This window comes from Cibotium barometz, chromosome 35 (assembly GCF_041138505.1).
Source record: "Cibotium barometz isolate CiBa-2024 chromosome 35, ASM4113850v1, whole genome shotgun sequence".
NCBI classification, from domain to species: Eukaryota; Viridiplantae; Streptophyta; class Polypodiopsida; order Cyatheales; family Cibotiaceae; genus Cibotium; species Cibotium barometz.
In genome coordinates this window covers 14,197,370-14,220,602 of record NC_141080.1, presented here as the reverse complement: position 1 = coordinate 14,220,602, position 23,233 = coordinate 14,197,370, and the positions used below count along the sequence as shown (strand labels likewise).

The 23,233-nt window shown below is 47.7% G+C and overlaps 1 protein-coding gene across 13 annotated transcripts in view; it reads left to right on the top strand.

Annotated features, from left to right (window-relative positions):
• Window positions 1-23,233, top strand: part of LOC147618182 (putative cyclic nucleotide-gated ion channel 20, chloroplastic) — a 155,514-nt gene that overhangs the window by 66,815 nt on the left and 65,466 nt on the right. For 12 of the 13 annotated variants that reach the window (XR_015262071.1, XR_015262073.1, XR_015262068.1 and 9 more), the window contains exons 6-8: window positions 14,492-14,773; window positions 14,864-15,009; window positions 15,761-15,838. Coding sequence is in view for 5 of the 13 variants with exons in the window: in XM_086774606.1 (XP_086630732.1) it covers window positions 14,492-14,773; window positions 14,864-15,009; window positions 15,761-15,838 (506 nt within the window). In the remaining 8 variants the exon portion in view is untranslated. The remainder of the gene's footprint in view (window positions 1-14,491; window positions 14,774-14,863; window positions 15,010-15,760; window positions 15,839-23,233) is intronic. The other variant, XM_086774604.1, reaches the window with a different exon arrangement.

The following is a 23,233-nucleotide window of genomic DNA, read 5'->3' as shown; positions in this document are numbered from 1 at the left end:
AGAGAGGTCCAAATCCCTCAAGAAATAGACAGTGAAACCTCCCGCGGATCTCATAGTATACTGGGCAGTGGCATATGTAATGCTCCTCTGACTCAACCTCAATGTGGCATAACCTGCAGATCCTCTCCTCTCTGGGTCTTCGTATGAGCTTCCCGGCTCTAAAGATGCGCTCACGTCTACCTGTCTCCACTTTGTGGCGGTGGGATGAAACCCGTATCTGGCCAATCGCAATCTGCATGGCATGGGACCTGTGAACACTCAAGTAGCCCGGCTGCTGGGTGGATCCATCCTCAATGAGTGTGAGGAAGTGATCTCTGTAGAAGTGCATCTCCTCGTGGGCAGCTTCGGAGGTGTGATCCATGTGCAATGGGTGTAGAGGCTGAGAAGATCTAACCGGATAACCCGGTTGGTATCCCCGTGAGAGAGCCGGAGAAAAGGGGAGTCCAAACTATATTGAAGGGGGGGTAGGCGGTCCATGCGGAGCCCATATACTGAGAACCAAGTGGAAACTAGTGCATACCATACTCTAGAGTGGCTCTCAAGTGCTAGCTGTCTTGAGGACTCCAGGCAAGCCTCGAGTACCTGTGGGGATCCATGTGACTGATGTGATGGACGTATGTGACTGTCAGGAAGAGTGTATCCACTACCATCGGGGCTGCAACAAACTCTACCTGGATAATCTGGTGTGGGACTTATGGTTTGCTGCGGATCATACAGGAGAACATCATGACTTGGGGCCTCTCAGCTCGTTGCCAATCCTCATCGGATAAATCTGGCGCCCAGAAGGCTGCTCCATATATCAAGGCTGGTGTGACGAGGGTGTCGAAAAGCCAGCCCTTCGTGTTGGGCTCCTAGAAATGTGCTTGGAAGCATTGCCGCTCAAGCAAAGTAGTTAGGGGGTTGTTTGAAACGGGTTTCCTAAAAGTTTCAAACGCGTTGCAAACGGGTTTCGTAAAATCAGCCCAAAGTTTCCTACCTACAGGTTTTTGCATGGACAAAATTTGAAATATATACTGTATAAAATATGTAAAAATAACACTAAATGCATAGAATACATGGAAACATCAATTTAAAGCCTACAGTCTTTGAATCACAAATAAACAAAAACCATATAATCATCCATCATCAATGTCAAATGATCATGATTGAAAGACCATGGTCCACTATCCATCATCCATGATCCAATCATCCATCATTCCATGCTACAAAAAAAAAAAAAAACCCATACATGACACGTTAAAACTAATAAGTTTGAAGTGTTCATGTCACATGAATCATGATGAATCAACAGTCATGGCCCAATGCCCAAAAACAATACAAAATAAATCAGCCTTGATGAGGGAAAGCGGCACATGGAAACCAGAAAAAACTTTATCAAAAGAGTCGCACGTGAGATTTGGAACAAAAAAAAAAGTCCAAAAATTTGCTTCAGAAAAACACATTTCCTACAATGAAACATTTTAGAAACGTTTCCACGTTTCCTTCCTTGTAGGAAACGTGTTTCCTAACTACTATGCGCTCAAGTAAGCTCAAGGCTGCATATCCTCGTGTCACTCTGGCATGTGCTGCGGGAACAATGGTAAAAAGCGTGGGCCACTGAAAGTGACACCAAAGTAGACATAGGATGCGACAATCTCCACAGGATCCCCTCTATATGTGAAGCTCAATTTGGATGTGAAGGGGCGAGAGGTATTAAAGACCATTACCTTGGTTTTACCAAGGTTAACAGAAAGGTCCCGCTGAGTGCAAAAGTCATCTAAGGCATCCAACTATCTTTGAACCCCCTCGGCTGAGTCTGAGAGCAGGATGATGTCATCTGCATAAGTAGTATGGGGATCAATATGCCTGCGAGTGTGGGAACAGCCCCACCTAATCCGGCAATGAAGCTCGAGATCTTATCAATGTAGAGGCCGAAAAGAGTGGGTGATAGAGGGCAGCCCTGTTTCACCCCAATAGTGCTGGAAATCTGTTGTGATGTACCTCCTGCCTGGTGCTCTCACTGGTCCGGTGACGGACTCATAGAGGGCGATGATGCTCCAAACCATGTCAGATGGGACTTCGATCTTGTGTAGACGGTGTAGGAGGCGGGCTTGGGGTACAATATCAAAAGCTTTGCGGAAATCCACAAAGCAGCAGTAAATCCTCTAATGTCGTGCTCTACCCTCCTCAATGATGGCACGGAGGGTGAAGATGTGGTCGAGGGTAAAGTAGCTCCTCCGAAAGCTAGCCTATCCTGAGGCTCTGCATCCTTGGCTCTCTACAAATGAAGTGAGCTCCACCTCTAGCATTGATCCATTGAGTTTGGCCAATGTGTGGCCAATCATGAATTATTAGGATCAGGTGTATGTCCGGCTTTGAGGATGGTGGGGGTGATGGTGGTGGTGGACCAAGAGGGTGGAAATCCTTCACAAAGGGCTCTATTGAACAATAAGGCTAGTAGGGGCGTGAGGATATCATTGGCATGCAAGATGTACTCGGCAGGGAGTCCCTCGTGATCTTGGGCTTGCCTATTGGGTAATCTACTAATGGCCTTGAGGACCATGCCCTTTCTGCAGAAGGTGGAGGTGGTGGGACGGGAATCTGGTGGTGGGGGTAGGGGTGGCTGATGGGGGATATGATAGAGGGAGCATGCATAGGAGTGCCATGTGTTCAGGCAGGTGATAGGTGTGGGAGGGCGATGTTCTTGTGGTTTCCTCCAGGCCTCTTTGCAGTTCAGCCCTAAGAAAAGTCGGTATAACTCATCCTCTTTCCGAGTATAGAACTCCTGTTTCTTGCGTTGGGTGAGCCGTTTAGAAATCCGTTGCACTTGGGTGAGCCGTTCAGAAAGAAAGAAAGAAAGATATATTAAGCGTCTACTAAAGACCCAATGGGCCTACAAGACCAAAGTGATACAATGATGTCCATGGTTAATCTCATCATGGAATGGAAAATAAAACAGAAAGAAAGCATAAATATAGCTATCTCACTGGGGTGATACAAAACTGTCCATGGAAACTCGTCATGGAATACTAAGAACATATAAACATGGGAGCAACAACAGCTCCGAGTAGATGGTATACCACTCTCCAAAATGTCAAGCATGGGGCTGATTAGTATGGCCGAAAGGTCTCCCTCAGCTATGCCACGTGGAAAGGCAGCTCGATCCAGGTGGAGCATGTCCTGGATTTGGAGCTGATGAGGTGATCGTGGCTTGACGGGGGGGTTGAAGGCGTCGGGCACGCTAGAGTGTAGAGGCTCGGTCCCGGGTAACTTCTCTCGGGCGAGGTAGGTCCAGAGCAGCTTGTGGAGGGTTCACAAGTTCCACTGTGTCGGTATCCTCCACCTCCTGGGTCCGGAAGCAATTGGTGATGGTTGGCTGCCGAGGGAGGGGGCGGGGTGGCTGGGGCATGTGTCTCAAGAAGATGTCCCTGTGTCTGCGGAGCTCAAGCAGGAAGAGGCCCAGGCAACGCTGGTTTTGGAAGTCAATGAGGAGAGTGGACCGAATCCCTCACGAAATAGACAGTGAAACCTCCCGCGGATCTCATAGTATACTGGGTAGCGGCATATGTAATGCTCCTCCGTCTCAACCTCTGTGTGGCATAGTCGGCAGATCCTCTCCTCTGGGTGTCCGTACGAGCTTCGCGGCTCAGAAGATGCGCTCAGCGCTACCTGTCTCCACTCTGAGGCGGTGGGAAGAAACCCATATCTGGCCAATCGCAATCCTCATGGCATGGGACATGTGAACACTCAAGTAGCCCAGCTGCTGGATGAATCCATCCTTAGTGAGTGTGAGGAAGTGGTCTCTGTAAAAGTGCATCTTCGTGGGGAGCTTCGGGGGTGTGATCCATGTGCAATGTGTGTAGAGACTAAGAAGATCTGATCGGATGACCCCGTTGGTATCCTCGTGAGAGAGTCCGAAAAAAGGGGAGTCCAAACTGTACTAAAGGGGGGGTAGGGGGTCCATGAAGAGCCCATATATTGAGAACCAAGTGGAAACTAGTGCATACCATACTCTAGAGTGCCTCTCAAGTGCTAGCTGTCTGGAGGACTCCAGGGCAAGCCTCGGGTATGTGTGGGGATCTATGTGCCTGATGTGATGGAGGTATGTGACTGTCTGGAAGAGTGCCTCCACTACCATTGGGGCTGCAGCAAGCTCTGCGTAGATAATCTGGTGTGGGACTGATGGTTTGCTCCGGATCATATGGTAGAACATCATGACCTGGGGCCTCTCAACTCGCTGCCAATCCTCATCGGTTAAATCTGGCCCCCAGAAAGCTGCTCCATACATCAAGGCTGGTGTGACGAGGGTGTCAAAAAGCCAGCCCTTCATCTTGGGCTCTTGGAAATGTGCTTGGAAGCACTACCGCTCAAGTAAGCTCAAGGCTGCATATCCCCGCGTCACTCTAGCATGTGCTGCGGGAATCATGGTAAAGCGTGGGCCACTGAAAGTGACACCAAGGTCGACATAGGACGAGACAATCTCCAGAGGATCCCCTCTATATGTGAAGCTCAATCTGGATGCGACGGGGCGAGAGGTATTGAAGACCATTACCTTGGTTTTACCAAGGTTAACAGAGAGGTCCCGCTGAGTGCAAAAGTCATGTAACATCCAACTGTCTCTGAAGCCCTTAGGCTGAGTCTGAGAGGAGGATGATGTCATCTGCGTAAAGTAGTATGGGGATCAATATGCCTGCGAGTGTGGGACCAGCCCTGCCTAATCCATCAATGAAGCTCGAGATCTCATCAATGTAGAGGCCGAAAAGAGTGGGTGATAGAGGGCAGCCCTATTTCACCCCAATAGTGCTGGAAATCTCCTGTGATGTACCTCTTGGGACTCTCACTCATGTGGTGACGGACTCAGAGAGGGCGATGATGCTCCAAACCATGTTAGATGGGACTCCGATCTCTTTTAGACGGTGTAAGAGGCGGGCTCCGGGGTACAGTATCAAAAGCTTTGCAGAAATCCACAAAGCAGCTATAAATCCTCTGGTGTCGTGCTCTACCCTAGCACGGAGGGTGAAGATGTGGTCAAGGGTAGAGTAGCAACTCCGGAACCCAGCCTGTCCTGAGGCTCTGCATCCCTGGCTCTCTGCAAATGAACTGAGCTCCGCCTCGAGCATTGATCCATAGAGTTTGGCCAATGTGTGGCCAATGAGTTTGGTTCCAGAGGAGATAGGGGCTAGTCGGGCATCAGAGAACACTGGACCAGACAGAGGACATTATGGGGACCACTTACTAGAGTTGGGAGCCAGGCATCGTCTTGTTATTTATAACGGGATGCTACAGTGGCCGGGATCAGGAGGGCTGACATGCTTCCCACATGGGGGTCATACATGGACCGGAGGCACGGTGGTGGACTACATTATGGGGTCTTTGGAGGCATCACAGCTTGTCACCTCATTCTCCATCCCACCTCGTCCTATTGGGGCAGATCATACATACTTGGCATTTTCACTAGCCGAACCACCAAAATCACCAACCCCCCACATACCGACGCCACACACTACCATCTACTTCACACATGACATGGCAGACATATACACTAGCAGAGTAGAGGATGGGCTCCTACTCATGGATCCCCTGGCACCTATGGATACCATTACAGCCCAGCTGGCATCACTCCTACACACGGCTACGCTACAGAGCTTCCCACATCGTGTCCACTCAGGAGAGCCTGCGAGATCTGGGAGTCGGGACTATGCCCCAGAACAGATGGTATGAGGACGAGTGCAGAGCCCTATACTCATGGCTCGGCATACAGAGAGCCTTGGGAGCCATCACAGAGCAGGAGTCGAGGAGAGAGATGAGGAGACTTACTCGCCGCAAAAGGCGGGCCTTCGCAGAGATACAGGAGCTAGAGATCTTCCATTTCTTCATGAGTAGAGATAGCCCTATCTCATGGCGGCACTTCAGAGAGCCCCGGACACCGACACCCATTGCAGACCCACAGACATGGCACACATATGCAGAGGGCCTATACCATGCCCCATAGCCACCTATACCTCAGCCACAGGAGCCGCGACCTACCACAGCTAGCTTCTTTACCCACTCGTTGGTAAAGGAAGCTATCTGCCGCCTATAGCACGGACGGGCCGCCGACCATGGGCCTATAGGGTGAGCATCTCATATATGCAGTAGATTCTTGGGCTCCTTTTCTTGCACACTTGTTTAACAGGGCACTAGCAGAGGGTTTGCCTGCGGAGTGGATGATGCACACCATTGTGCCGATCCACAAAACAGGGGATATGCTCGATCCGAGCAACTAGAGGACGGTTATGGTTGGCCACGTGTTGGCCAAACTCTATGGTGCAGTGTTGGAGCAAGAGCTTAGCTTATATGCTGAGTGAGCAGGTTTACGCTCATCAGGGTAGGCAGGCTTCAGGAGAGCTTTCTCTTCCACTGACCATGTATTCACTTTGAGATGTATGATTGATCAGGCCAGAGTGAGGAAGAGAAACCTCTATTGTTGCTTTGTGGATTTCCGCAAGGCATTTGACACAGTACCACGAGAGAGGCTCTTTCAGCGCCTGCAATCTCTTGGCATACTAGCAGATATGACATGGGGCATCTATGCATTATATGAGCAGGTTTTTGGGCGAGTCAGATGCCCAGGAGGTATGTCCGAGACTATTGCTAGCACCATTGGTGTGAAGCAAGGATGCCCACTTTCCCCCACGCTATTTGGGTTATACATTGATGAGGTGGCTAACTTCATTACACGGGGAGGCGGAGATGGAGTTGATCTAGCAGGTACCTCAGTACATATTATGCTTTATGTTGATGATATTGTATTAGTGTCTAAGTCTCCAGGAGGTCTACAGCAGCATCTATATGCACTCCATGATTTCTGCAAACAGAGGGGTCTTACTGTGAACCTTGGGAAAACCAAGGTTATGGTCTTTCATACATCGAGATAGGGTAGGAGTCAATTGACATTCACTCTCGCAGGACGCGAGGTGGAGGTGGTGACATCATATGTGTACCTAGGGGTTACCTTCTCTGCAGCAGCCATGCGCTTCACCATGGGTTCAGCAGCCACAACCTTCTTCCTCCCGCCGTTGTCTCCTGTTTGCGCTGATTCGCATCCCCTCCTTCCTCCGCCTCATCCCTCTGCGCAGCCCTTGTTGCGCTGCCCTTCCCCCGCCCAACTGCGCCTGTGTCCAGCGATCTTCCCCTCCCCCTTACTTCCCTTTCCTTTTTGCTTTTCCCTTTTCCTCCCTCCCTTCTTTTCCTCCGCCTCCTTACGTGCCTCTTCCCCTTGGTTCGGATTGCTCCTCATCCGGGTTCAAGTCGGCCTTTTTCTTCTATTAGCATCATGGCTAATCATTCTCCCTTGGCTAGGTGAACCATTGTTTTTTCCGAAGCCGAGCTCGCGGTCCTCTTCGCTGGAATCGAGAAAGACTCCAAAACGACCCTCATTTCTAGAATCTTTGGATCTCACCCTTCTCATCTCCAGGCTCGGGATTGGGTCCTGGCGGCTCTACCTTCCGACCTCGCTCCACACTTTCGAGATGTCAGGTTGCTTGGAAGAGGTTTCTTCCAAGTGGATTTTGATTCTGAGGACGCAGCCTCAGAGGTTTTGAAGGGAAGCCCTTTGCCATTGGGCCCGACAAAGGTTTTTTTTCTTCCCTACTCTAGCTATTTTGACCCTGTGGAGGAAGACCGGAACCGTTTCCCGATTACTCTGAGATTCCTAGGTCTTCCTCGTGCATATTGGCCTATGCGAGAGGCCATCGGGTCCGCCTTTGGGATGGTTCTTCAAGTGCCCCCCCTTCACGCCTTGCCGACATCTTCTGCCCAGGTGGTCACTGCCTCGGCGGATGCTGTCCCCAGGGTCATGCTTCTTGCGCGTGACAATGAGCTCTTTGAGGACTATGTCTTGCTTCCGTGCCCTAGTGGTCCTTTGAAGCAACGTATGGAGATTGCAGGTAAACCCGTTCAGTGTCGGGTTTGTCACTAATAGGGTCACTTTGCTTGAGATTGCCCTCGAGCTCGGGGCCATAGGAGGCCTCGCAAGCGTGCTTCTCAGGCGCCACCTCCTTTGGATCCTTCCCGTCCTACAGTCCGCTAGGTGTGGCGAGCTGTCCCTCACGCCCGCCCCCGTGGTGCGATTGATGGGAAGACCTCCTCGGATCTTGTACCTCAGATAGATGATGTTTCTGGGCAGAGGGATGTATTAGCTCATGCATCTTTGCAGGGAGATGATATATCAGATCAGGATGATTTTGTTGAGTCCTCTCTACCTGGAGGGGGCGATATGCAGGATGTTCAGCGCAGTGGGGATCATGTATTGCAGGATTTTCAGGATGATGCCATTGCCCTTGATGACCCGCAGGACGCACAGGTTTCTTGTACATATGCAGGTACTGTGCATGGCCTCGGACAAGGGCATGTCAGTGGACTTTGCCCGGTGGATTATCTCGTCCTCCAGCATTATGAGAGGCGTCTTTAGGCTGCCCATCGTCTTCTTAGATCGGGGGTCAAACCCTCTTCTCTTCCATGAGAATCGTCTAATGGAATGTTCAGGGCCTTGGAGGGCTTCCCACCCGTGGTAGGAAGCGCCTTCTGAAGGACCAGCTTCACCCTGCTGTTACAGGAGGGTCTATGGATATACTTTTGTTGTAGGAACACAAATTGGATAGATCTCAATGTGGCAAAACTGGTAAGATGCTTTCAGGCCACACCTTCTGGTCCTCGGCTGTGGGGACTAGAGGGGGTGTTTGCATTTCAGTGGCAGCATCTATTATGCCTCATGTTATTAGGACGGTGTTATCATCCTTGCTAGAGCGCAGTGGAGCTTGATCATGCATGAGGGTCAGAAATTGGGAATCTTGAATATCTATGCACCTAACGAGAGAGGTGAAAGGGTGGCCTTTTGGGACATGATTACAAATGTCATTCCCTAGGTTGATCATTGGATAGTGGGAGGAGACTTCAATATGGTTGAGCAACCTTCTGACAAGAAGGGTGGACGCGAAGGGGGTTTACACCCTTTGGAGCGAACCTCATGGGAGAGGTTCACGCTTTCTTTTTTTGGCAAGGATTGCTGGACTAAGGATGACTTCCAGAGAAGGCCAAACTCCGTATCTTTCTCTTGGCATAGCCGCAAGAGCGGGGATGAGAGCATCTTTGCACGTCAGGACAGATTTTATGTGGATGATTGGTCCCTCGACAGAGAGGCACCATTGCTATTATGCCTGGCACCACCAAATCCAATCATTGCCCCGTCATTTTGTGTCTCAGAGAGCCTGGGGCTCGCTCGGCCTCCCAGTGTCCGTACCCTTGACTCTCTTTATCTAGATGCTGACATCTCCTTTGAGATCAGAGAGAGATGGAGATCTTGTGACGGTCCTGATCATCGTCATAATATTGCACTGGCTCTTGAGAGGACCAGACATCATTATCATAGTGCTGCCTTGTCCAAGAAGAAGGAGGCTCTGGACAAGGAGAGAGCTATTAGGCGTAGGATTGTTGCTCTTCAAAGGGAACATGAAAAGCATCCACATGCGTCTTGGATTACAGACTTCTTGACCACAGTTAGAGTAGAGTTGTAGTTGGCCATGGGCAGGAGGGTTGAGTTCGCGTTTCATGCGAACGAGGATTTTTGGACTCAGATGGGTGGCAGATGCAACAAAGAGTTTTTCTCAGCACACAGGCCCTCCCATAGCAGTGATTCTGTGAGGTACTTGCAGGATTCATAGGGTGAGGTGGTTCAGATTGAGCCTGATAAGGTGAGGGGTATTGCTTTAGATTTTTATCGGTCTTTGTTGACTGCAGAGGTGCTCTCTCCTCCGAGAGATGTGGCACGACAGAAAGTTTGGGAGTGCATGCCCAGGCTCATTACAGATGCTATGTGTTCTTCCCTGGATGCCCCTTTCTCGAAGGATAAATTCCTTCACGCACTGCATGCTCTTTCCAGTGGTTCATGCCCAGGGGTGATGGTCTTTCTCCCGCCTTCTTTATTCTTTTTTGGGATCATATTGGAGATGCTATCACTGTTGCCCTTCAGGAAATGTGGCTGTCGGGTATGATGTCACCATACCTCACGGAGGTGTTGATGGTCTTTCTCCCGCCTTCTTTATTCTTTTTTGGGATCATATTGGAGATGCTATCACTGTTGCCCTTCAGGAAATGTGGCTGTCGGGTATGATGTCGCCATACCTCACAGAGGGGTTGATTCAACTTATCCCCAAGAGTGGGACAAGACTAACATCAAGCAATGGAGGCCCAACACTCTCCTTGGATCTGCTTATAAGATCTTAGCTAAAGCCTTGAGTATAAGGTTGCAGCCGATTCTCCAAAGGACTATCCATGATACACAGAATGGGTTCCTCCAAGGAAGGAGTATATTTGATAACATCTTTTCTTTCTGGGAAGCTGTCAAGTGGGCAAAGTCTAGTCAGTAGCCTCTTGCCATTTTTTTGCTTGATTTTGAAAAAGCTTATGACAGAGTGAATTGGGATTTTTTGGAGGGCCTTATGGCACACATGGGGTTTTCAGAAAAGTAGATCAGAGGGGTGTCCTGCCTATACAGGGAGGCTCATAGCACTTTTTTAGCTTGTGGGGGGCGCGGCGAGCGTTTTCAGATTTCCCGTTGGGTGAGGCAGGGCTTTACCTCGCCCCTTTACTGTACCTCATTGTAGCTGACGCTATGAGCAGGTTTCTTCGGGCTTCCCCTGGTGTTGTGGGTCTCAGGCTGCCTTTATGCACGGAGGAAGTGTTTTTGGACTTTGAGTGAGCAGATGATACGGCGTTGTTCCTTGAGGCTTCACATGCTTGTTTATGTGCTTTCCGGATAGCCTTGGAGGCCTTTTGTTTGGGAGCAAGAGCTACTATGAATTGGCATAAATCAGCTGGTTTTTGGATAAGTGATTCTGCTCTTGCAGATTGGGGTACAGATGTTGGTTTTACTTGGATTGAGAGAGGATGCTCTGCCAGATACCTTGGTTGTCAAGTGGGCGTTGACATCTCCCCTGCACAACAGTTTGCTCTTGTGCTCTTAAGCATTAAAATCAAACTTCATCACTGGAGTAGGAGGAAGCTCAACTTGGCCTCTAGAGCTTTGGTGGTTAACCAAGTTTTGCTAGCCACGGCTTGGTTTATGGCTTCATGCTGGATTTTTCATAAGGGCTGCGTTGGCCAGCTTCGTCACCTTATTCAAAACTTTCTTTGGTCAGGGCTTGATGGAAATGCACACACCAGGGCCAGAGTTGCTTGGGAAACCATTATCAGGCCTAAGCAGGAAGGGGGATTGAATATCATTGACCCTGAGGTGCAATTTTGGATGGTGAATAGTGGCTGTCCTTCCACTAGCCTGGGCATATTCTTGTCCCATTAAGTATGAGTAGTGGGCGGAAGACCACAACCATGCATTGGCAGGATAGTAACGAAAATTTCTTTGTAGCCTTAACAATTGTTCCCCCAAAGGTGGAATTTACTAATTGCACATCGCCTTGAGCCCAATCATGTATTGTCAATTTATCAGACTTGGACCAAAACCATGCATTTGCAGGATAAAAATGAAAACTGCTCTGCATCATGGTGGCCTTGCTTGCCAAGAGATGATAATGTAGATCAAGTATATTTAGTCCACCATGCATTTTAGGTGTGCAAGCCAAAGATCGTCTTAGAGGATGCAATGCTTTGGTATGATGCTTGGTTTTCAACAAAATTCCAAGGTATGAGACATAAAAGTATCAATATCATTTTTACGCCAAATCAACAACGGTAAGTAAAATTGTTGATAGGCCATAATGATTGATTGAACAATCTTGAGACACACATGTAAAGGCCATCTAGAAAGCTTCATATATTCTAGCTTGGCCTTCAATTTGTTCAATACCCAATGAATGGGATCCTGCGTAGACATATACCATGCTAGTGGATATCACAAATGTCTAACCAGGTGGTCCTTGCCTCGAAAACCTTGATCCACAGGCAGTTGGGCAATCCATACTGCGATGTCCAAATCCTTGACAGTTATAATAGATGAAGTAAATCCCGGATAGTCCTTGTTCTATGGAAAAGAATCAACAGCTGTGCCTCTTGACGAGGAAAAAAGCTTTTTTTTTTTTGTCCATAACAACGCATGCCAAATCAACAACGGTAAGTAAAATTGTAGATAGGCCATAATGATCGATTGAACAATTCTGAGACACACATGTAAAGGCCATCTAGAAAGCTTCCAATATGCTAGCTTGGCCTTCAATTTGTTCAATACCCAATGAATGGGATCCTGTGTAGACATATACCATGCTAGTGGATATCACAAATGTCTAACCAAGTGGTCTAGCGAAATAATTTTTCTTGTCCATAACAACGCATGCCAATCACAAGAAGTCAACGGAAGCAGTTTAGACATAGAAAAGTTGATATAAAGTCTAGTTGCTTTACCAAATAATTCCAAGGTTCTCATGATTCACTTGAGATCATTTCTTAGGGGACACAAACACATGGCAAGACCTCTCTTTTGAGCTATAACATGTACCAATTGGGTAGTGAACTGGTGGAACTCAGAAGTTGCAGAGGAAAAGGCCTATATGCTGCGAAAGACTTGATTTTTTAGCCCTAACAGTATTCACCGTGAGCAAAGAAAAGGGTTTGGACGATTACATCTATAAAACAAAAATATGGGTTTGTAAGGAAAAGAAACCATAAAAACTTGATGTTTGAAACATTTGAACACCTAAACAAAACTTTTTAATAAAATTTGATTCGACTAGGAAACACTTTAGAAAGGGGACCAAATGTTTTTTGCATAGCTCAAACTCTAGGAAAGGGGGGGATTCATGTATCAGGCTTAGTTATGGGGAATTGGGAAAGGGCTGAACTGAGCATAGTTACCAAGTGTTTCAAAACACTTGTTTTATAAACTTTTCATACAAAATTTGATAGGTTTCAAATAGGAGGAGAGGGGGGGGGGGTGTGGGGGGTTACATGTCGAAATAATGCCAGATTTGTCGTTTAAATGCTTGGATAAACTTGTAACTTGTAACTTGTTAAGTGTAACAAGCATACATTGTAGGAGTGAGCATAACTTGTTGGGCCCAGACATGAAGTTTGAACTTTGAAAATCGAACCATTAGATTTTAAAGTACGGTTGGAATCCAAATGTCATCGTGGTTCCTGATTCATGAATCACGACAGGAAATATTCCACAAACTCACACAAAAAAAGAGTTAAAGAATAAACACAAGAACATTATGTAGACCAAGTGTCATCATGCTGCAGAAACATACTACAGTAGACCATACCGTAGCACTACTAAATCCAGTAGTTTGGAATACAAATGTCATGCGAAATAAGTGGTTCTAGAAGTATTGAAAAAACTAATACAAAAAATCTGAATCCTAAACTGAAAGGACTCAGGAATCAAGATCATTGTGAAGGTCCTCCACAAGAAACCAATTGTTGCAAGTGAGCAGTTCACAATTTGTTTCTATTCTTTATATGGAAGAATGCCCATTTGCTCCAGTTCCTCTCACAAAGACTAGAGTTGCAAGAGGACTCATAATGGAAGGCGATCTTGCCTGGAATTTTTGTCAGTAAGCAACTTGCAACGAGTACTTCAGTTAATGAGTAAGTAGTAACCAACATAGTGATCCTATATTTCTCCCATCAAGAGACTAGCTACAACCGACCCTTTCTCATAAGTACAATGTGTCTCCCAAAGGCACGGCTTCCATTGCGAAATACTTGGGAGCTAATCTTCTAGCCTCCTCAGGAGATCAAGATCACCTCTTGTCCACTTCTAGATGTAATCCTGCCACCCCTTTTCCAGCTCCTCGTTGAATTGCTCCTCATTCCACCATAGAGGGTGCAATGTATGGCCAACCGCATGGATTGGTCTATAAAGCCAATCCCATCTACGGTTCCACACCTACATGATGCCCTCATGGTGTGCACACACCTATAAAAACCATGAGAATCGAGAAATGTGCAATTTGGCAACAACTTAAGCTATTGTTGAAATCCCTCTCAGCTGGTAGGATGGTAGCGATTTTAGTGTCTCTCCAATGCAGTCCATGAACTCAAAACAAGACCAAGGGTGCTTCCCTCCATGTCTGTAATAATACGAAAGCACACTGTATATGGGCTGAGCAGAATCGACAAATTCTTAGAAAGATATAAACTTCTTGTGATGCTGTTGACGTGAAGAGTTCGAGAGATCGTAATGGATGGTATGCATGCCAACTTTCTCTGTAAAGTTTGTGTATGGACCACAAGTTGCATTCCTCGTGTTGGATGCCATTCTAGAGTCAGACTGATGTATGTCTACAAAGTTTAAGGATGCAACGCCTTTTTGCCTTGCATATTACAAAGGAACGTTACTGTTTTGCTGTGGGAGGTCTATTTTTTCTCTTTGGTTGAAGATTACAATGGGAAGATTTGGGATGCATTTCCTTGAGGAATGCTCTCATAGACCCTTCGATATTTAATATCGTTAATATCTTTCTTTCTTTATTTCTCTCACACAGAAGACTGATAATGTTTTTTTTTTTTTTTGGTGCAGAGAGTAAATCAGTGCTTGCGAGATGCCTGCATCAATGCAACCTCGGAGCAATGTAACATAGAGTTTCTAGATTGTGGGGACGGTGGAAATGTTACAGAAAAGATGATGAGGATAAATGCAAGTATCTGGAACATCTGGACAAATAATAGCAATGCAAGTGGATGCTTTTCTTCAGATTCTTCTGTATTCACATATGGGATCTACGGCTCAGCAGTAAATGTGGTGAAATTTGAGCATGGCTTTGTGTCAAAATATGTGTATTCTCTTTTCTGGGGCTTTCAGGCAAGTCAAGGCTTAAATATGGCATGTATCATCTTTTTTTGATTTACACGTTAGAGTACTCTGATCCAGTTTTGGGCTTTTATCTTGTAGCAAATCAGTACACTGGCTGGAAACCAAGTTCCTAGTCTGTTTATTGGAGAAGTGCTTTTTGTGCTGGGCATTGTGATTCTGGGTCTACTATTGACAGTTTTACTGATTGGGAACATGCAGAACTTTTTGCTATCGTTAAGCCGCAGGTATTTGTTTTTTGCTTGGCTGCTGAATCGAGCTATTTTAAGCTGTCAATTGGTCTGCCTTGTTTCATATCTTATAAGCAACCCTGCAAAGTGCATCTGTGTTCTTGATTGTCCTGGGCCAACTTATGTATCTTGTCTGGATTTCAATCCTTACACAGTTTCTGTGTCTCTTTATTCTTTATTCTGACAATCCGACAATGGATCCCCATTGTTTACTGTGCAGCTGCATGTTTGTTGTTGTGAGCCTCTGGATTTCGTGTTCTGCTGCCTTGGCCTTTCTCTTCTACTCTTCCGCCTACTTCTTGGCCTGCTCCACCTCTTGCTCCTTTTGCTGAAGCATCTGGTTCAGAGTAGCCAGTTCTTCTCGTACTTGTGGTGGGTGGAGGGGTCCGCGGCTTCTTCTGCCGACATCACCTTCAATTTCTATCTCAGCTTCTCATTTTATGTCATTTATTATTGGGTTGCTTCAAGGTTTTGAAGAGTGATATTCTGATTCATTTCTGAGGCACCTGGCAAACATGGCTCCATATACAAAGTCTTTTTGTCAGTGGTGGGCCTTAAGCAAGAACAATTAGAGACAATCCATAAAATGAATTCCATTGCTTCATCAATGGCCTGTGTGCTATGAGCCATCGCATGAGCTTAAATCATCCTCTGAGGTCTATGTTTCATAGCTTTTTTAGAAATTATGTGGGTATATCACCTTGTAAGTGATTTCATTGTGAGTTCTGATTACTCTATCTGGGAACAGGAGGGTGGATATGCAGTTGAGAAGACATGATGTAGAGTCTTGGATGGCACGTCGACATTTGCCGCCAGACTTACGCCGGTAGTAAATTTGTATAAACTACATAATTTCAAGCTGTGTAAGCACCAAGTGCATGTGTTTGGTAAATATCATTTTGTCAATGACTGTTGGACAAATCTTGGCTGCCTAAGGGATCAAGACATGCATGGATAGATTGTACTGATTCCTGATTTGCTATGGATTAGGACAAAGAAGAGTGGCTATCTCTGACTGTGAGTGATTGATATTGTTTTGGTGGACTCCTTGCATTGGTAAGAGCAGCACTTTTTAGGGAAAGACCTCTAATGCAACCCTGCTTGTTTTGGGGTGGCCAATCCTAGCCAATTGGACCAAATTAGGACCATGTCCACACATGACTGACTCCTACCTGGAACCACTAAAACCAGTTCCGCACAAATATACAAGTTTTTGTCCACGTGCCCAGTCTGTACCAGTGTAAACAGGACCAATTTGGATCTCTAGAGGAACGCATCCAAATATACCATCCTCTCCAGACCATTCGATGAGACCAACTCCTTGTCCTCGTCAAGGCACTTCACACGTGAACACGCTCAAAGCACAAAGTTCGGAGTGCTCCTTAACTGCCATGAGGTAGAGAAGTCCCGGCACGTGTGAATCTTGCTCCTACGTCAAGCTCCGAAGTGAACCACCTCTAAGCTCCGGCCGCCCACTATGTGGATGGCCAATTGGGTGTGTACACCCCAACCTTAGTGTACTAAGGATTCAAGTGCAACATGCGTGCTTAACTTAATGGAGATTAACGCAATAAACACGGGTTAAGATCCAAATTAACGCAAATCTCCCTATGCTGAAGCGTGAATGAAAGCATGCAATAGACAAGATATATGTAGATCTAATCTACTGTCTACTATTAACATCAACGCTGATGATGAGAACGTGATGATGCTCATGGTATATTGGGTGTGGCCTCATCTTGCTTGCCCACCACTGTCACCGAGCACATGTCTAAACTCATGCATGATCCTCATCCCTAGCTCTCTATTTAAAGTGTACTATAGGCTTGTTGGCTGGCCTTTAGGTTGGTGGACTGCCAACCCTTACTTATTAATATTAATGTCCAAATATAATAATAAGTGTCCTCTAAAAGTCTCCACTAGGTCGCTCATTGGGCACCTAGACCAAAGACAATGAAATAGGTAAAAACCCATATACATACATAAATACATACACATTATATATATATATACATATATATATATATATGAAAGCATACATATATACATACTTATATGTATTTATACGTATGTATGTATGTATGTATGTATATGTGTGTGTGTGTGTGTACTTCTTCTACCAAACATATGGCAATTGGGAGCATATTATCGCCCTATATGGAGATTTGTTGTTGCTAAGCTAGCAGGACATGGGGATATGTCGTATATATGGGTTGGGCAACAACATGATGATTGGTTGCTAAAGAACAACCGACCATGTTACATTACAGAGTTTTCTCTTTGTAGACTGACAACAGCAAGGGCATATAGATTAGTGCTTCCATGACCATGGATAAAGGGATATGTGAATCGGGTGTGGCATATGAATAGTCCTTAGGCTGGTGTGGAAAGGTAATTTGGGAAAGATATGGCAAAGCAAGTTGCCTTTAAAATAGAAGGTTTTTCTATGGAGATGCTTCACGGAAATGCTCATGATAGGAGAGTATTTGGCAAATCGGAAAATAGCGGCTCCAAATTGTTTGCGGTGCACAGAGCCATTGCCACTGCATTCTATAGAGACCTGCTTTCAGCGGAGCCAGCCGCTGAGGATCGAGATGTTTGCAGACAGACTGTGTGGGCCCATGTGCAGAGGAGGGTCACAAACCGTATGCGTACAGTTCTAGGTGCGCCTCTGTCAGAGATTGAGCTTGCCGAGGCCTTGAGGGTCCTGCCGCGACATAGTTGCCCAGGGGAGGACGGACTGACGCCGGCCTTTTTTATGCGCTCTTGGGACCTTTTGGGGCCAGGCCTCCGCAGGGGCTTTCAGCATGTTTTGGACACTGGGGTGATGCCGCAAAGCTTTTCAGAGGGCTTGATCTATCTTATCCCCAAGGAGGAGGGAGTATCAGATGATATTCGGCATTGGAGGCCTATTACGATCCTCAATACTGTCTACAAGGTCTTAGCAAAGGCCTTGAGTTTGAGGATCCAGTCGTTCCTGGGGGAGTTGATTCATGCTACTCAGACAGATTTGTCAAGGAGCGTAGTATCCTTGACAACATCTTTACTTTCTGGGAGGCGACGGCCCGAGCTAGATTTCTTGGCGAGGACTTGGTCGTGATGCTTCTCGATTTTGAAAAGGCATACGATAGAGTTGATTGGGGTTTCTTAGAGGGCACTATGCTTCGCCTGGGCTTTGAGCTAGGATGGATCAGAGGGGTGGCGGCTCTGTATTCCACAGCTCGCAGCCAGGTGTTGATTGCAGAAGGACGGGGGCCGAGTTTTGAGCTGACCAGATCAGTCCGTCAGGGGTGTCCCCTTGCCCCTTTTCTTTTTCTCTTCTTTGCGGAGGCTATGAGCATGTATTTGACGGCAGAGGAGGTCGGTTTGAGAGGACTTCAGCTCCCAGTCCGGGGGGAGGACCTGCTTGATGCTGAGTTTGCAGACGACACGGGCTTATTTTTGCATGGCCAAGAGGCCAATCTTCTTCGGGCAGAGCAGTCGCTCCAGGTTTTTAGTGCAGCTTCGGGAGCATTGATCAATTGGCGCAAGACAGTGGCCTTTTGGATCAGTAGTGCTCCCACTCCGGAATGGAGCCCGGACCCCGGTTTTAGATGGATTCCTCTAGGCACAGCAGTGCGGTATTTGGGATGCCAGATTGGCCTAGATTTGTCACCTGAGCAGCAGATTGCCCCGCTTCTTCTGAGCATTCGGAAGAAGCTTTTGTATTGGAGTACAGCTCGACTATCCTTGGCTGGGAGGGTGGCAAATCAGGTGCTGTTAGCGACCATGTGGTACATTACGTCTCGCTGGATCTTCTCGAGCTCTTGCATTAGCCAAGTACAGAGGCTGATCAGGAACTTTCTGTGGTCTGGGTGGGACGGTCAGCCAGCTCGGGCAAAGGTTGCATGGGCAGTTATTACACTTCCGCTGGCTCAGGGAGGTTTGGGCATTATAGATCCAGTCGATCAGAGTAGAGCTTTATTGGGGAAGCTTATCGTTCGGGGGTTGCTTCCAGGCGCTGAGCCTTGGAAAGAGCTCCTCTTGCAGCGGCTGCAGGCTCGAGCGCCCCCAGCAGGGGGCACTTGGGCACCAGAGATTCGCTGGATCTTTATAGAGATGAGGAGGACAGGCCTCAGTAGAGGATGGGAGGACAGATTTGCTTTGAGTATCCTGAGAGCTTGGGAGCTGCTGAGACCGGGGCTCTCTCAGCGACCTCCTTCTTGTGTTGAGGAGCGGGCCAGACAGCCGCTCATCTGGAGCCCAGCGGTTCGCACAGAGCAGGGTCATATGCTGGGTTCTCGCCCTCGGCTAGCCTGGGGGCCTTTAGCGGCAGGCCCAGCTCGTAGTTTTGGAGACTGGCAGGCCTTCTGCAGTCTACTAGAGGAGATCTAGGTGGAGAGGCTGAGTCACTTCAGAGGGGGGTTGATTATGAGGGATGATATTCAGGAGGCACTCACAGAGGAGTGGTTCACGCCTCTCGAGCCAGTGGCCCCACGGTGGATGGGAGCCTTTACACAGTTGGAGATCTTGATTGCTGTCAGAGCTTGCACTGAGGATGGCAGTTGCCTCTACTATGAGATTCAGGATGAGGGCAGACTCCAGAGAGTGGAGGTGGAGTCGCCTTTGGTTGCAGAGTGCACCTTTCAGAGGATTCGGGTAGTGGCCGCCGCTTCTCGGAAGTGGCATATTGACCCCGACCCTGCTGATGTGCTCCCGAATTGGCGCATATGGGCATATGCAGCGCGCCCCTTGGCCCGGCTACAGTGGGACCCCGGGGAGTACGAGTGGCATGATCCTTATGCATCCCTTGAGGCCACAGAGATCACCTTTTTCCAGTATACTGTTCGGCTGGGACGGCATATTTTGACGGCGAGAAGGACGGTTTCTCCAGCGGCAGCGGGGCATTGGCGACTACAGGGACTCTCACAGGAGTTCCTGGAGGATTTTTGGGCTCGGCTCTGGGCTAGTCGACAGGCCCGCAGGATCTCGACTTTTCAGTGGCTGGTCGCCCACAGGGGCTCAGCAGTTGGCACTTGGCTTGTTTACAGCGGTCTTCCGGCGGCCTGCGTCTGATGCGGCCACCCTATGGAGACACAGAGACATTGCCTTTGGGATTGCCCTCAGGCGCAGCAGATTTGGCTACGGATGCTGCGTATTCTGGCCCCCCTCTCTCCAGAGGGTATGTTTATGTGGGGTGCCGCTGCTTGGTCGACTTCGTCAGGGCCTGCTATGGGCTATGAGATGGAGCAGGGCAGTCAGGCCATCAGATTTATTAGGGACCAACCTCGCCTGGTTCCGGCACCAGATTTCTCGTCCGCCAGCTGGACACAGGAGAGGGATTTACGATGGGAGCTCCTCAGCAGCCTCACCATCTGGTTCACTTGGAGAGCCCGGTGCTTTACGGCCTTTGAGGGGGGATTTGGCAGGAGTTGATCCACACCCTGCGAGGACAGTACGACCGCATCTGGGGAGACTCCGGATGAGGCGATCTTACGGCGCTAGGCCTTTCACACCACTTGGCGCTGTGGCCCTTTCTACACCTTACACACGGGATCCCCCCGTTGGCACTACAGGCCACCTGTTTGGCTCTTCCCCCCCCCCTATTGTATGATTTAGCCTCTCAGTTCTTTGTACTGATGCTTGTATTTTGCAGCACCTAGGGAGAGTCTCCCGGGCTACCATGCTGTATTCACTGCTCTGTCTGTCTTATGAGCAGGAGAGATCTTTTGTAGCCCTACGGGCGTTTTTTATATAACTAACGAAAGGATCTTTTGTCGGAAAAAAAAAAATTGTTTGCGGTGCAATTATCAAATGGAGAGTATTTATCATTTGCTATGGGCATGCACTGACACAAGGGATTTTCTGAATCGTCTTTTCTCAAATATGCAAATAAGATTCCGTGGGGTGACATTTGGAAAAATGTTTTGGATGTTTGAAAGATATCCTTCCAGACTGTAGAAAAAGCTCTTTTCTTTGCCTGGGTGAGATACTGGGCTATATAGATAATATGGCTGGATTGTTTGCACAACCTCGGATTGACAAGTATGTATACTTCCGTTGATCATTACATCATTTTCATTGTATGACACACTTTTTTTTTTCAGAAAGGAGACTTCTATTTAGTATATTTTTTTTTAATACAAAATGGAGATTTCACACCAAGAAAGGTGGAGATCTCAACCAATCAGAAGCCCTGTGCTGCCAATAGGGTCCCGAATGAGAGGACGTGAAAAAGATATCAATGTCCCACTCTCTCATAAACTGGCCGCGCTTCCTCTTCGCAGCCCTCGAAGATCCCTGGATTCTGGCCCGGGTAGCCATGATGGTGTGAATAATATCACTCCAAATCCTGCAAAGACACTGAGAAACAAGAACGAGAGTACCCTCAATAGCCTCGGTGCATCTAGCCTTCCAGATATTCCAGGCTGAGATGCTAGCAATAATCTCCCAAGAACTGTCTAACCTCTGTGCGCCGGAGGGACAAAGTGTGAACGTGGCAAATCTTGAAGACAACACTGCCGAGCAACTCCTTGCCTAACCATAATGGCCAAGCTCTTGTCAGTCCCCTGGAATCTCAGGTGTGGCCCAGACTGTGTCAACCAAATGATAGAAGCAAAAGAAATGACAGCATCCCTCTTAATCCTACCAAAGAGGTGTGCAATCGTAGACCAAACCCTCTGTGCTTCCCTGCATTCCCATAAACAATGGTAAACTGACTCCGAAACTCCTCCACATCTAGGGCATGCTGGGCAAGCACCATAACTTGAAGAGAAACACCTGTCCCCGAAAAAACCCCAAACCAAGAATGATGACGGTCTTCCAAGAAAGATCCAGTAATCTAGTGGTTGGGAATGGCTACGTCAATCTGTGCAATCCTCCGACTAGAGCCTCTCAAATGCTACGTGAGATGCAATCTCTGTACCTCGGTGAGGCTCTGAAACCTCTTCCAAGCCAACATTGTGGGGCAAAGCGTCTCCGAGCCAGCCCAAAGAATATGCATAGCTGCCCCAAGAGGCCTACCATGCACATCTAAGATCAAATCATTCCACAAAATGAGCTGCCGATTAACTTCCTCCGTTGAACGCGGGGGGATGTGTACCGAAAAACTCCTCAGGCAGTCCCAGGCCCGTATAGGAGGGACCTAACCAGGGGGGATGAAGGGGAGCGGTGAGCTGCATCCGAAAAAATAAAGCGTGAGTTGAGAGTCCAGTCACCTCCGCGAACAGGACACACTTCGTGATCTGCTGCATGAGAAAGTCCTTCCATGGCTCAGAGCCTGGAAGAAAGCCCCTAACAACCAGCTTACACAGCAAAGCCTTACATTGCACCTCAGGGTCAATGATATTCAATCCCCCTTCCTGCTTAGGCATGATAATGGTTTCCCAAGAAACTCGAGTCCTCGTGTGTGCATTTCCATCAAGCCCTGACCAAAGAAAGTTCCGAATAAGGTGACGATGCTGTCCAATGTAGCCCTTATGAAAAATCCAGCACGAAACGATAAACCAAGTCCTGGCTAGCAAAACTTGGTTAACCACCAAAGCTCTAGAGGCCAAGTCGAGCTTCCTCCTACTCCAGTGATGAAGTTTGCTTTTAATGCTTAATAGCACTGGAGCAAACTGTTGTGTAGGGGAGATGTCAACACCCACCTGACAACCAAGGTATCTAGCAGAGCATCCTCTCTAAATCCAAGTAAAACCAACATCTGTCCCCCAATTTGCAAGAGGAGAATCACTGATCCAAAAACCAACTGACTTATGCCAATTGATAGTAGCTCCTGGTGCCAACAAAAGGCCTCCAAGGCTGTTTGGAAAGCACATAAACCAGCATGTGAAGCCTTAAGGAACAACGCCGTATCATCTGCTAACTCAGAGTCCAATAACTCTTCTTCTGTACATAAACGCAGCCTGAGACCCACAACACCAGGGGCAGCCCGAAGAAACCTGCTCATAGCCTTAGCTACAATGAGGTACAGTAAAGGGGTGAGGGGACAGCCTTGCCTCACTGAACGGGAAATCTGAAAACGCTCACCACGCCCCCCACAGGCTAAAACAGTGCTATGAGCCTCCCTGTATAGGCAAGGCACACCTCTGATCCTGTTTTGGGAAAACCTCATGTGTGCCATAGTGCCCTCCGAAAATCCCAATCCACTCTGTCATAAGCTTTTTCAAAATCAAGCAAAAGAATGGCAAGAGGCTGCTGACTAGCCTTTGCCCACTCGAGAGCTTCCGAGAAAGAAAAG